The sequence below is a fragment of the Amblyomma maculatum genome, chromosome 1 (assembly GCF_055883805.1).
Source record: "Amblyomma maculatum isolate TAMU_Amacu chromosome 1, ASM5588380v1, whole genome shotgun sequence".
In the NCBI taxonomy this organism is placed as follows: Eukaryota; Metazoa; Arthropoda; class Arachnida; order Ixodida; family Ixodidae; genus Amblyomma; species Amblyomma maculatum.
The window spans coordinates 331,910,426-331,925,041 of record NC_139344.1 but is presented as its reverse complement, the minus strand read 5'-3'; the positions used below and the strand labels follow the sequence as shown (position 1 = coordinate 331,925,041).

The following is a 14,616-nucleotide window of genomic DNA, read 5'->3' as shown; positions in this document are numbered from 1 at the left end:
CATGTGCATTCATTGGCGTTGCTGCTTTGTCTGGTTGGCTTTGCTTTTGCCTGGCATGCAATACGGGGCTTGCGATTGGGGGGTGTGACCAAGGGTTCTAACTGGTTGCTTGGGGTCGTGTTTCAGGGTGTTAACCAGAAAAAATACAGTGGACCGGTGAATAACACCCCTGTGCATTTGAACCACTACACGGAAGAAAAAAAGTTTGACTTTACTTGAGAAACATGTTTTTAAGGCCTATTCATAAGAGGACTTAGATGACTTGCTTCTTGCCAAAAACCTTGCTTTCAAACGTAGAATGCACGAAAAAGATTTGTTTCCAAACTTTGAAGTTTACTTTTCATAGTGGCTAAGGCTGATATGCAGGACGTTTCAGGTGGTCACTGTTCATGCTATACAAGATTACCATATTTTTGGAGTAGTCCTTCACAGTTCATTACAGTTCTCTTCACCAAGCAAGTTTTGCTTACGTGTATAGAAGTTATTGTTTTGCGTAGTGTGAAACAGCATTAAGAGAAAGGTGCTCCATTACGAAAGCTGTAGACTGTGTAGCTAATAATGTGTTCTAATTGTTCGGACAAGGGCTTTTTTAAGTGTTGAAACCAAAATTGTGTACAGGGAAATTAAAACATAATTCCTTATATAATTCAGCATGTAATTCAATGCTCTAAGGGTTTTCCCATGATTGGACTGTATAATTTTTTTTCTGTAATCTTAGAACAGCAGCAGTAGGATTCCCCAGTGTAAACATTATTCATGATGTTTTCATATTCTCCACATGAAGTGCAGAGAAAGTGGATTTCAGTGACGTTGATGAGGAATACCTGGGGGAAAAAAAAAGAAAAGAAAGAAACAAGTGTCATGGTTACAAGAACCAGTGCTATAAATGGCAAATCAGAAAACAAGCAGTGAATAATTATGTCTATCAAATGCTGTGAATTACCATGTTGTGCTGGAAATGATAATCTGCTATGTGAGAATAACACTGATATAATGTGGTCTATTTATGAATTGCAATGGGCTGTTACAGTCTTCTGGTGTTTCATGCAAAAATTGAATCCCACATTTGGGTATTTGGAACACTCAGGTTACGAAGTCATAGTAATGATCACTGAAGCAATTGCAGGAAAGGTCGAAGTGTCTTCTGGTTCACACCCTGAATCATGCCATTTGGGCAAAGGAAACTGCTTATGTTTGTGAAGGCAATGCACTCGCAGCAAATGGTTTGACGCACGCATATTTCTTTCACCACCACCACCAGAGCCACGGTGATGAGGCTCCCTGCAAGACAAGCGAGTACAGGGCTGCCTTTGCCTGGCCACCCAAGCCTTCTCTGCCTCCGGCCACCAAGGATGTCGTTGGTGGGTTCGGCACCCCTCCATTGTAACTGGGCGGTAGTGGTCCATGTGAAAAATGTTATGGCAGTTGAGTAACAAAGCGAAGGGTCATCACAAGTGAGCAGCAGTTGCTAACTACAACCATTTCTATTGATTTTTATTGGCTATCAACAAAAAGGCACTGTTCATGATTCAGTTGCCACTCAGTAATCCAAGCTCAAAAGAGAAAAAGAAAATGGCAGCCTGTTTAACCCTTTTATGATCAAATCGTTTTGAAGAAAAAACTTTCTCAGGTGGTGAAGTTACTTTTGAGCAAACAACATGAGTATGTAAAAGGAACAAAAATAGAGGGGAAAAAATTACAGACGGTATTTTGATTGCATCGTCACTTAGAAGAGCAAAAGTGTTCAATGTTTCTTAAGTATGGTTGGAGCTGAAAGTGGCGGAATGTAATTTGTCCAAAGACAACCTATCATTCTTTGAAAATCAGTTGTCATTTGATTCAGACTCGAAGTGTGAAGTCAAATTTAAATCAGTAGAGGCATAGCTGCCAGTCTCAAGCAAGGAAATATTGCATACGGCCATAACACCTCTTCACCAGGCACCTGGGCAACTCGAAGGAAACTAAATAAGCACAGAAAGCATCAGTAATAAACAAACTAAGAAGAATGCTAGTAAAAATAGAAATCAACATTCGCAAACTTTGTAAACTTGGAGAGCAATAATGCCTCGTGTGCTCCATCACAAACTAAAAAGAGCGATAATAACAATAGAAATCGGCGCTTGCGGGCCTCTGCAAGAGAGTGTCAAGAAAGAAAAAAATCAACTTTTGCGCGCCTTCGTTGTGATCATGTGGAGAAACCGAAACCACGAAAATCAGTTCTCTTTTTCTCCGCAAGACGAACCAGAAGCAGCTTTTCTAATGTTCTTTGTAAATCCTAGAAGGTGGCAGCACCTTCCAGTGTGCACATATCTCTAGTAGGGCGTGAATTTTCAAACCATTTGGTTCCATAACGCAAAAACTATGCAGGACTAAAGTCTGCAATTGTAGATGTGTGGTAAAGACCATCAAAGGGTTAACAGATAATCGCAGGATGAAAATGTCATGTTTAATGCTGGATTTTAGAATTAAGCGAGTTTGAGTTACATATGCCTGTCATTGCTGCTTCTAGTACATGGCTGTCAGTATCCACAAGAGGGGGCAACAATTGAGGAAATCGGAGCATAAGCTGAAATTCATTGATGGCAAAGAGAAGTGTTTGTTGAGGGAAAAAAAAATTGTAACTGCTTGTGGTTTGACCTCAGAGCAGCTTTGTTTTGTGACGCCAGAGTTGTGTTGTCCCACGTAGACCCCCCAACATTCCAGCTAAGTCCGTAGTGTGCCCTTCTTGAGATGTGGCAAGGTAGGGCAATAAATTGCTTTGAAATTTGTGGCGAGCTTAAAACATGTTTAATAATGTTTGATATAGATAAACCCTTGGTTACTGCGCTTTTATTGTACTCGTTATTGGTGCTATTCAGAGAAGTAAAGGGGCTTCCTGTAACAGTGCCTATGTTCATACGTGTAGATGGCCCACATCGTGCTGAACCCACGGAGAGGTTGTTGCCTCGGGACGACGCCTGCCATGAGGTCAAGTGAGTACCTCAGAATTTCCCTTTACAGGGGCACAGTTATGGTGACAGTAACTCTACTTTTCGTTAAAGTTGGATAGGTATTGTGCATTATCCTTTAGCTGAAGCTGAAGCCAGAGCTGCCCAATTACACTTACGCTTCTGGGACCAAAAACTACGGCCAACTTTTGCTCAGGTTTTCATAGTAGTGCTATCAAGTTAAAATTCAGATATGGTGGGTGCAGTGCAGATTGCATTTTTTTTATACAGCCAGTAACACACGATTTGTTTTTTTTTTCTTCTTTTTTTTTCGCAGAAAAACAACTAAGAGAACGGAGTACAAGGCAAAGTTCAAGCCTTTCTCCTCATACATGTACGTCGATGGCAGCTGGAAAAAGCCGCCAAAGGCTGTTGTGAGTATGGTAGAGATCCTTTGGTATGGCTTAAATATCTACAATGTGTGTGGACAGGGAATTCTTTATTAACGTATGTCACTTCCTGATAGCATGTAGCTGTAGCTGCCCATTTTGTTGACTGTTGCTTTTAGTATGACGTTAACTTCGCTGAAAGGGCTATAGTGTTAACTATTGCTGGTAAACATCGTTTAGTAAGAACTTCACTCAGCCTGTTAGGATCAAAGTCTTGGCATTCTACAGACTGTTGCCTAGTGTTGCACTGCACGCTAGCCAACAATTTCCCAGTTAAAAAATATTTTTGTTCCTGCCGTCAAGTTTGTTGGCCAGATTTCAGCTCTGCTAGTGAAGCCTTGAGTAAGGCTCTCATAGCGAAGCCAAAATGTTTTTTTTTCTTTAAACTTTTCTACAACTGGTTGCCAGTTGATGAATCTTCTTCTCTATCGATGGCTTTGAATACCGAAAAATTGTCAAGAAGTTCAAGTTAGCTCCAGTCAACAGCATTTTGTTGGACTACTCTCTGACAGGGGATAATGCAGTGTCACTATTAGTTTTGCCCATTTTTTTTTCACTCTGAAGATGGCGGAGGCTCAACCGGTGGTGGACCCCAACCAGTGGTACACCGAGGTGGTGGAGCGGCTGCACATGGCTGACGAGTACCGCAGCCGGTCGCGTGCCGGAGCCCTTCAGACGGGAGGGCCGTCCACAGCGCATGGGACCACCCTGTGGGCCAAGCTGGACTCGAGCGCCAGCCTCGCTGCCCTGGCGCTTGCACACACACCAAGGCAAGTGTATTTGGCCATTTTACTTCCCGCCGTCTTTGGCCGTGTAAATTCACATTGCAATGCTTTTTTGACATGGAAGTGCACGTGTTCTCATGCACTGTTTAAATTATGCAATCTGGTAGCTTACGACTGTATACTAATCAGTATGTGTTGTATGATAGAGGCACAAAGTAAAAGATTGGTAACAAAATGAATGTAGTACATGAACGAGGATCCTCAAGTGGGAGCCAATAATGCTGTCTTGTTATACCCTTAAAAGCGAAGTTTAATTGTCCCACTTAATGCGGCATAAACAACAGCAGGCGAGAAGACAGCCAAACTACTAGTGCTTTGACCCATAACGCTAGGTTTAGCCACATTAAACCACTGCAGTTCTTTTTCATTCGTTTGCTTTACACCCAAGTGTCTAAAAGGGTATGTTGAAATGTAGCCGAATTGAAGTTACTTACTTAAAAAACCTAGTGGCTGACGCATATTGTGTGAGACAACAGTCGTTTGTATCGTTTCATGACTCTCTCATGTGGTTTTTCCCCAGTAGGTTTTTTAATGTTTCATGACTCTCTCATACAGTGTTTCCCCAGTAGGGTTCCCTGTATGTGTCTTTGCTTTATCTCTGCCACAACTATAATATCCTTGTCTTCCTTTCTCAGCATTTTGGCTGAGGTTAACTTGTGTATGTCCATGCAGGCCAGTTTCTGCGAAGACGCCTCCCAGGGAACGGCCTGCTCCAGCTTCTATCCACCGATCTCAGTCCGCTAAGAGGAGAGAAAAGACAGATACTGAGTGAGTGCTGCTTTTGTATCTGGACTGAACACCTATAGTTTATGCTTGGAAGCATTTTGTTTCAAGACGCAATACTTCTCTTTTCATGATATAAAAACAGTAGGGTCTTTCACATTTGGTCTTTTTTACCGTATGTTTAGTAACTTTGCAGAAGTCCTGCAAGCTTGAGTAATTAGGCATAAACCTGGTTTGCATATAATTTTAACCTCGTATGAGATGTCTGTGTTTGCTTCAACCAGGCTTGCAGTACGTGTTTGTGTTCTGCAAAGTGTGAGCTGCATGAGCTCTGCGTTTTTATCCCCATGCGATAAGGATTTGTGTTTGTGAATGTCAAAAAGTGGAAAGGAGTTCTGACTGGAGTTTTTCTTCCTTTTCAGTACTAATGTTGACACAGTAGTGTGTTACAGTCAAACCCACTTATAACAATATTAAAGTGCCATGGAAATATCATTGTTATAACCGGGTTAGGCCAAAAGAAAGAAAACATTATAAGCTACACATTTAATGAGGACGAGGTAGCTTACACTTTTTATTTCTTAGCAGGAAGAAACCCATAATCCGTAAGCGTTGTCTGTTTTATGGCAATCTGGCCGACATCTTTCTGCAGGGCATCCGCGACTGTATCGTCGGCATGTAAAAATTCCTCAAGTCCCGACGCGTTGCCGTCACTACCGCTCACTGTGGACCAAAGTTTGGTCATCGCTGTGTCAGCAGGAGCTTCGCGACCTTCCGCCTTCCTGAAGCAGTTCATGATGGTGGAGTAGCTATACTTCTGCCCATGCTCAAAAAATTAGCTGCACTGCCATCAGGGGTGAGATCTTCAAGTCTGGCGGCAGTTGGCGTTCTCGGACAATCTTTTATTGCTGTTCACTGAAAATCCAGGCCAGCAAGATCGTGCCAACGATGATGGCACATTAGGAGAACTACGCTAGAAAGACGTGCACGAATGCTGCTGCGCATCTGCCACAAAACATGTGCAACCGCGAAGCGGTGGCCTGCACAAAGCAAATTGGAGAGGATAGTGCAGTGCATCACGGTCAGCACACCCTCAAAATGGACTGCTCCACCGTGCAGAGGACATGAGGACGCTAGCAGCGCCTTACGGTATCCCTCCTCCTCAGCATGAGGAAGTGTTTTGTCCTCCCTTGCGTCTCCGCGGCATGCAAGCTTCCCAGGCGCACCCGATGAACGCATTGGCTCGACGCGCTCGGTCATGGTTTTTTCTTCTTTTTTTTTATTGTCGCTGCATCGACGTTGTCGGCGTCTCCACGTACAGGCGCACTTTTGTGGTCGCCGTATTTCCGCGTTTTTGTTGATTTTCAGTGAAAAATATTTTATTGTTATAACCGATAATATGTTATGACACCATTGTAATAAGCAGTTCATTTTACCATAGAACACGTGGCAAACCTGACAGTGCAGTGGCTTCCCATTGTTATTAATTAATTATTTAATTATCTACTGCCAACTGCCTCTTGGCAGTCAGCCAAGGTATATTGTTAAAACTGGTATTGTTATAAGTGGGTTTGACTGTATATTGCACAGAAAAGAAACATTGTCATTCCACATTGCTCTGTATAGCCTTGTGTACTTCATAACCACTGCTGTAATTTTCATAATTGGTATTATGGTTAGCCAGCTGTGTTTTGATCCACATATAAGAGCTAGGTGCTAGTTTTTGTTTAGGTAGCTCACAGGAAAGGTGTTGCTTTGAAAACTAATTGCGAATATAAAGGAACATGAGGTCTTATGTAATCTAGCACCATTGTTGAATTTTGTCACATTATGATTGTTCTCCTGATTTAGGGCTGGCCGCGCTGCTGATGCTTCAGAGAAGAAGAGCCCAACGAAAGCAGTGTCGCCGGTTAAAGCTGAAGGTGCGTTCCAATCCAAACTTTTTGCCATTCTGCTCGATCTTCAGTGCAGTCGTGCCTTTTTGCATTGTAGTATACGTAGTGGCTGCCAGAGTCATGAGCTTTGCGCGATGGAATACTCGAGCTACTATACAGGCTATACCCATTGTGGCTTGGGCTCTTCACAGCTTGCAACCCCTAGTGTGCTAGTGTGCTAGCACAATGATCTCAAACAAGTTTGCCCATGGCTTTTGGCTGCTCGTGAGTTGTTTGTTATCAGACCGTCCAATCCTTCATTGTCAGAACGTTGTCAGTGGGCGTTGAATTGCAGACCTGTGTGACATGTCGAGATAGCAGTATCTTAAGTGTCTGTGGCCCGGGAAAGATAATGTGAAGAGTTTCACGCTTGAATTATCTTGCCTTTGAACCTTGGACTTTTTTGGCTCCTGTGAGAGCACAGTATTGAATATAGACAGGGATGGCAGTGATAACACATTGCAGCGCTTTATCATGCTCTCACTTTTGTGAGGCCTCTACGCACATGCATTAGCAACTGTAGTGTGTTATTGTATAAAATGCAGTTTGTTTCATTTTTTGCCTGTCTTTGCTATGATTCTGCCTTTTGCAACATGTCACTTTGTTGAGACTGAGCTGATGCAGTATGTATTGTAAGGCCTAGCACAACCGTTCAGTCTGTAACATGTTGTTGACGCTCTGCTGTCAATGTATGTTTTGGTCTAGGAGATGCGTGAAAAGTCTGTGAATTTGCAGTTTGCTAAATGTTCTAGATAAAAAGCGCACTTGCAGTTTACAAGTAAGTGGCTCAAGAGGTGGAATCGCTACAGTAGTACTAGTGCCAGAATCTGATTTATTGCCTTTGTGGCTTCTGGAATTCATTTTTCAGTCAATTTACACCTGTGTTTCCTCAGCATTTAACTCTTTTGTGCTGTATGCTGCCGAGACATTACAGACTATGCACTTAATTCTCCTGGGGCTTTTCTGTGTGTTTTCAAGCACTTCACTCTGCAGATCAGCACTTGCTAGTGTACCATAGTATTCATCTGGGGTTTTTGGCAGACACTGGTTAACAGTATACTAGTCATGATAACTCACTGTTACCTACACGCTGTCTTTGCCAAGACAGTAAGTGTAACCGATTCAGGCAAGGTTACAAGTACATTTTTCTGTGTTAGCATATATTCTTGTTTTTTTTTTGTTTTTTTTTTTTTCTAACCTTTTTTTGCACTAGCTGGCAACCAACGCAAAGCTTCACCGGCAGCCAAACCTGCGGCTACCACTCGACAGAAGCAGACGTCTCCGAAAACACCTGGTGAGGAGTCATTCAAGCTACGTCTGCTGATACGGTGTCATAGTGTTCATATTTCGGGTTTTCGCTATTGCTGCTTGAACATGATGGGGAGAAAGGGCGTGTAAAATGTGCTGCATTCCACTGCATTCTAAACATGAATACTCAGATGTATGCATGCATGAATACAACCACCTCAGATTCTCTGCTTAACGCACTTCCTGTTGTAGCCATCAGATCCAAGATGCAAATATAGAGGAACTTTTTTTTTTTTTTCCGTTGCTCTTCAAATTATAAAACAAACTTTGCCACTTGGCTCACCAGCTGGGAGCAGTATGTTGATGTGCTTTTACCTTTCTTGCTTTGTGTGGTGGCAAATGTAAAAATGTGAAAGAATGCCTTCTAGCTCACGTCTGGTTCTTTGCATTTGATCCTGGCCATTTAGTTTGATGCAGATGGGTTGAGCTGAGAGCAGCTATCTTGCAAGCTCCTCTGAGAAATATTTATGTAAAAAGAACTAGCAATAGGGCAGACTATTGACCGCTAACACTGGGTACACAGTCACGAATTGAGGCGGGGCAGTTTCTATGCTTCAAGCAGTGTAGTCGACTTTGCACCTTAAGTTTAGGCACTCAACGCGGCATATGTTCCACTGTCCAGCAAAGCATGATGATGACGGGGCCAAGACAGCTGCTTCATCGCGAACGAGGGCAGCTTCATCACCGCCTCAGAGGCGAACGCCGATGGCCGAGACCGACAAGAAAACAGGCAAGTGGTTCGAACTCAAAACTGAGGCTGACTTTCAGGTGTTTTACTCCTTCTGCATACGCAAGTTTAACCAACTCGGATGTGCCTGCTTGTTGGGTGTAATTTAAAAGGTGTTGCAATTTGGGCGTGCCTACCTGTGTATTTCATTGAAAGGCACTGCGACAAAAAATTGAATGCTAACTGGTAGAATTGAAGCTATTCTTATATTCAAAAAAAAAAAAGAAGAAGAAAAAAGAAAAAAAAAAGAAAAAGCAAATCTTTTCGTTGTGTAGATAACGAGTTATTTATTTTCTTAAATAAATTTCACCTAGCTAACCATTACCGGCAATGCATATGGATAAGACAACAAAATTAAGTGCTAAAGAAAATATGTCGTTTTCTTTTAAGTACTGTATGTTGGATGAATATGAATTTTCTCGGTTCATTTTGTCATTCCCAGCACTCTGACCTGGCTTTATGACTACTTCAGCAGAAACCTGTTTTATTGTGCCACCATTTTTCCTTTGCACGAGTAGCCAGTTAAGCGAAGGGCTTTAAGGGCTTTCACATTGACAGTTGAAATCTAAGACTGCCATCAACTGCCAATAATTACTATGTTTGGGAATTTTCACAGCCCAGTTTTTGATTTAGAGTACATAAAAGGCAATGCAAAGGTGGCTATGAAAGAATCAATAGTGGGGTGGGGTGCCGGGCGAAGTGACTGTGCAAAGTGATGGTCAGGGAATTTTTGCCCACGGGGCATGATGCAAAACTGTACAATGCCAGACATTGTGCTTTGGGTAACTAATTAGTAATTAAGGAAAAGCTACTGATTCAGCTGTTTATGCAAAAAAAAAAAAAAAGAAACTTGGCTATTTTGATAAATATATACATGATCTAATACTTTGTAGGCATGGATGTTTTTAATGCAGTGGGTATATCATCTTATGATTTCAGAGACAGCTAACATCCAATACAGTTATCAAAAAATGAAGTAACTGAAAAATTACTGTATTGCAAATATGGAATGCACACAACCTAACTGGCACTCCTTTCCAGATCTGTCAAAATTAACATCAACTTGACATAGTCCTTAGCTATAAAACAGTGCGGCATCACGTTTTTATCTGATCACTTGTTGACTTGAGTGAAGAAGCAGCGAGCTGTTCTCTCGGAGACTTATTGGCTGGCACAACCTTGCTGCGCCACGCATCCATTAGTGATGGCATGTACTAGCTGCTTGCTTTGGGCAGCCATATCTAATTCTGAGGTGCAGTTTCTTCTGTAGTGAATTATTCAGGGTATATACTGCTACACATCACATCTTCCACCACAGGGATTATTGAGAATCTCGTACGTGCCAGGAAAAAAATAAAAAAATCACGCCCTCCCTCACAATTACTTCTCGGCACTTGTGTCAGGTCGTGGGTAGCCTGAGGTCATTGCCTTCATTCCTTTTTGTTTTTCATTTTTTACTTTAATTTATTTTGCTGCCATTTGCATTGAATCAGTGTTTTCTTTGGATGTTTGGATGTTGATTTGTGGATGTCAATACTAAACATTTGCTCAGGAGCTTCGAGACCACGGCGTCCACTGCAAGAGAGTGCCGCTCCCCCTGCTGCGAAACCTCGGGCCGTGGTTCGGCCTGCATCGGCCGCTGTCAATGAGCAGGACGGCAAAATCTGGCTCAAGCCGCAGGGGAAGCCAGAGGGCGAGGAGAAAGACAGCAAGCAGCGAGATGTAACAGGTAACCCACAGCTAGCCCAGCCCCTTAAAGGAGCATAGGCACCTGATTTTTGGGTTTGAGTTTTCTCTTGTAAAAATGCACAAGACATTACCGCACACGGACCACCATGCGATATTCGCCTACAACCGCAGAATAATTTATAATAGATTTTTTTTTTTCTTTTTCCCACCTGTTTTGGTTTCAACAGCCCAGTGATGGCTGTGAAGTCAGTCAAGTCTAGGTCATGTGAGGAAGGGAAAAAAAAAAACAAAAAAAAAAACGGCGACATAATTGTTTCTGTGTCATTTGAATTTACTACAACGCTAAAGCCAGCCTGTCTTAAAGGCCCACTGTCCACCCTCCGGTCGAAAATATTTTCTTCCCCGGTGACTGTGAGACTTCGCCCCTGGAACGCAAGGCCGCAAAATGTTTTTGAAAAGAGTAACTAATAACGCAGTTACAGCCACCGCAATCACCCGATTCTATCCTGCCTCTCTCCTTCCGTTCCCTCGCAAAGGTTTTTCACTCTCCTGCCCGAGGTCGTCTAGCCTCCGCAATACAAATTCCCCTTCCTCCTCCGCGTTTGGCGGGAGGTGGGGCGTGGCTCTCCGCGAGCGTGAAAAAAAAAAAACGGTCGAGGGAGCGCGCGCCACTGGATTCAGTCTGGCCGTGGCGAGGGAAAAGCGCGCTGCGAGCGGTAGACACCCATCCACTCCCGTCAGTCAGCGAGACGGACTAATGGACGTCGTTCACGGTACGTACGTCATTATCGGGGCCCGTCGGGCCAGCGCAGGAAGCGGTGAAGCTGGCTTCTCAAAGGAGAGCATGAGAGAGCTTTGAATTGTATTTTCGATGCTTTGCGGCGCGCGTGTCACTGTAGAATTTTGCACAGACTATCTCCGGTACCTGATTGAAACACTGGGCTCCTTTGCCTAAAAGGGCCTTCCCTGGACAGTGGCCCTTTAAGAACAGGAAACACAAAGGAAAAGTCGGCAATTATATCGCTGTTCTTTTCATGCCGCGCTTGACCTAGAGTTGATTGTGACGCTACAGTCATCTCTCAGCTGCTAAAACCAAAATTAAAACTAGTAAAAAAAAAAAAAAAACAAAAATTCAATTACAAATTATACCCCGTGGTGATCCATATACATGAATGTCTTGCGCATCATTAACAAGAAGAAAAATGCCATCAACATTTGGCCTCTATGCTCCTTTAAGGCAAAGGCGGTCGACATAAATGAATGCGCAGGCTACTTTAAAAGTCATCTAAAAAATTGCTGAGGAATGATTACTCTGATGTCGAGAAGAAGATGAGGGGAAAGATTGCATCTGGTGCAGCAATTTTGAGAGGTTTTAGTTAGGTTGCTTTACTTTGTCTTTGCATTTTGATGCTCCATTTTGCACTGCTGTGCGTTGTTTGCACTGTTACGTGTGCTGAGAGCGGCTGAAAAGTACTTTACCACACACTGAAATGCATGTGATTCTGGTTACCTTTTGTAGCGTGCTCACACTGACTCACATATTTTTGAAAGCTCCTCAAGAGGCAGAGAGCTACCCGACTTAGTGCATGCTCGCTAAACAATTGCATAGGTTCTCACAAAAGCCGAGAAACAGTTCGAAACTATGGGGCCAAATCTCACTCCGTGGCTTCCACTTCTGCAGTTCCATTGTTGTTCAGTGTATCCAGTAGTCTGACTGGACAAAATTTTTCATTTCTTGGTGTTGGGAGGTCATGTTAGTGATCGCAGAACAGTGCTTTAAACATAAAACATCGTTAGATGGTTTGTTGTGCAAGAGGTGTGACCAGAGCATGAAAAGCACTAGCATACAACTTGCGTTAAGTCTGTGAAGTGTTCAGGATTCCACCATCCAGTAAAATGAGACAGTTTTCACTAGTTTCTTTATATCCTTGCAGTGTGCTTACACCTCAAAATATCAGTGTGCCATCACCATGACATGACACTGTTATGTGAAGACATCTGACACAATAGACTTAGTTGCGGACAGTGCCACAGAGGGGTGTTGGTGTATCTTGTAGTTGCAAGAACAAACACAGCAGTGTGCTAGGCACAGTGTGGTGCAGCGAAAGGCAGGTGGCATGGGATAGAGGGGAAGAAAATATAGGTTGCCTGTGTAGGAAGCACATGTAATGGAGATGTACGCTGTGGCGCTGCAAAAGCGCGACCACATAGTGACTGTTAAGCAACTCTTGTCGAGTGCCAGGGAACAGTGTGCTTACCTGACGTGGGTGCAGGCAAGGCGGAGGACGCTGGTGGTGGCAGTGAGGACGGTGTGTTGGTGCCTCCGGCGACGACGCCGGCCGAGAGCGTGGAGGCAGCCACTCCCGGGTCTGGCTCGGAGCGCAAGTCGGATGCGGTGCGCCCCAGCAGCCTGCCGCCCATGAATGGCTCCAGTGCCAGCTCCTCGGCCCTGGCTTCAGCCGACATGGCTAGTATGTGGAAAAAAAAAGTTTTTTATTTTTGTTTATTTTTTGTGCCTCGTTAAACGCAAGCCAGCTTCAAGTGAGCATAACTGGAGCCCTCTTTTGACCATCTTGTCTGGCAAAATTACCAGCTTCTGTTGGTAGCTGCTTAGGATTAAATGAATTCCACTGAGACTGAGTCTTTGAGGATCGCAAAGTGCTACTCCCTTGCAACCTAACGCATCAGTTAAAGGGGCATTGAAGCAGGTGGTAAGAGCATTGTGCCAATTATTCCAACCAATGAAGATTATATTCCAACAAATGATGGGCGCCATATTGACTGTGAAGTAGTTGAACCTTCTGACGTTAGCACGGGCATGACTCGTCAGTTTCCTTTTATTTCAAAATGTGACTAACAAGGTAACAGGATCCAACCTCAGTTCACTTATATGTGTTTTACCTCGTGCTGTTAGTTTTTGTGTGCATCCATGCTTTGTACCTTTGCACATTACCTGAAATAATATGGCAGGCAAAGGTGACAAGCAAAAGCCATTGGGGGACTGTTTTTTGGAGTTAAGCTTCGAACATGACAGGATATTTTCTGTAGTGCCACACTGTCACAGATTTCATAAAGGCTGTGTATAGCTAGTAAAATATCGGATATGCGGCTACTGATAGCTCAGTAGTTAGACTTGACTCATGCTCACTGGTATCAGATGCGGTTTGCGGCGAGAAATCGTGGAACGGAGGTACGAACCAAAGGCGTAGCCTTCCTTTCCTGGTTATAGTGTGTGCCCTGTATTGTCGGCATGCTTTGTACAGTGCACGCATGCAATGTGGGAGGCTTCTTTTTATCCGTGCCATCGCCAAAGATCCACCGCTATTGCTGCCTGTGTTTTGGGACTTGTAGCAGAACCTTTTCGAAGCATGACGTTTTAAAAAGACGCCAAAGTGGAGTGCAGAGCCCTCCTTGACAGAGAGATTAGTGTCTCAGGAGTGCAGATATGCCACTTGCATCAAGAAGGGAGTAGGGATAGGCCCAAAAATTACATAAAAAGCAAAGGACCATAGCAGTGCCCTTCAAGAATTCCTCCAGCTGCACTTGGTCGAGTGAATATTGTCCTGGACGTGATTGGCTCATCATTTTCACACGAAAATGTACTCGATGTTGGGCATAGCAGCTTGAGACGTGCAAACCATACAACAAGCTCTCCAGGTCATTTGCACTTTTTCTGAACGGTGAGGCTGCCAGTCGATTCAAGAGTGATGAACTGGACTTTGTGGTGATGGTGATGACGATGATGGTATAGTGGCTAGTCTCTTTGCAGCGGACGGGCATCTGTCTTGACTGTGCCCCAGCTGAATCAGTAGACGAAAAAGAGAAGAAACACATTCAGTCAGGTGACGCCTTCTATGCTTTTTGTGGCTGACTGTAGTGGTGCCATCTGTTGATGAATGTTGTAACAAAAACTTGTATAATCAGTGGGGAGAGCTTTTCATGAGCATTTGAACCAAAGAGGAAACCAGGAACTTTACAGTGGTCTTCTCAGCCACACAGTCATTTTCTCATTGTAGACAAAGAACACTAGTACTGCCCCTAAAGGGTCAATCTATCGGCCTACCATCAATTCTT

General features: G+C 43.5%; 1 protein-coding gene across 1 annotated transcript in view; it reads left to right on the top strand.

Moving 5' to 3' along the window:
* Nucleotides 1–14,616, top strand: part of LOC146207427 (uncharacterized) — a 77,031-nt gene that overhangs the window by 56,130 nt on the left and 6,285 nt on the right. Inside the window, exons 6-15 of the mRNA XM_084587342.1 lie at nucleotides 1,262–1,361; nucleotides 2,906–2,972; nucleotides 3,265–3,361; nucleotides 3,941–4,146; nucleotides 4,834–4,929; nucleotides 6,736–6,806; nucleotides 8,032–8,112; nucleotides 8,749–8,856; nucleotides 10,406–10,582; nucleotides 12,816–13,013. Coding sequence (XP_084443468.1) covers nucleotides 1,262–1,361; nucleotides 2,906–2,972; nucleotides 3,265–3,361; nucleotides 3,941–4,146; nucleotides 4,834–4,929; nucleotides 6,736–6,806; nucleotides 8,032–8,112; nucleotides 8,749–8,856; nucleotides 10,406–10,582; nucleotides 12,816–13,013 — 1,201 coding nt within the window. The remainder of the gene's footprint in view (nucleotides 1–1,261; nucleotides 1,362–2,905; nucleotides 2,973–3,264; nucleotides 3,362–3,940; nucleotides 4,147–4,833; nucleotides 4,930–6,735; nucleotides 6,807–8,031; nucleotides 8,113–8,748; nucleotides 8,857–10,405; nucleotides 10,583–12,815; nucleotides 13,014–14,616) is intronic.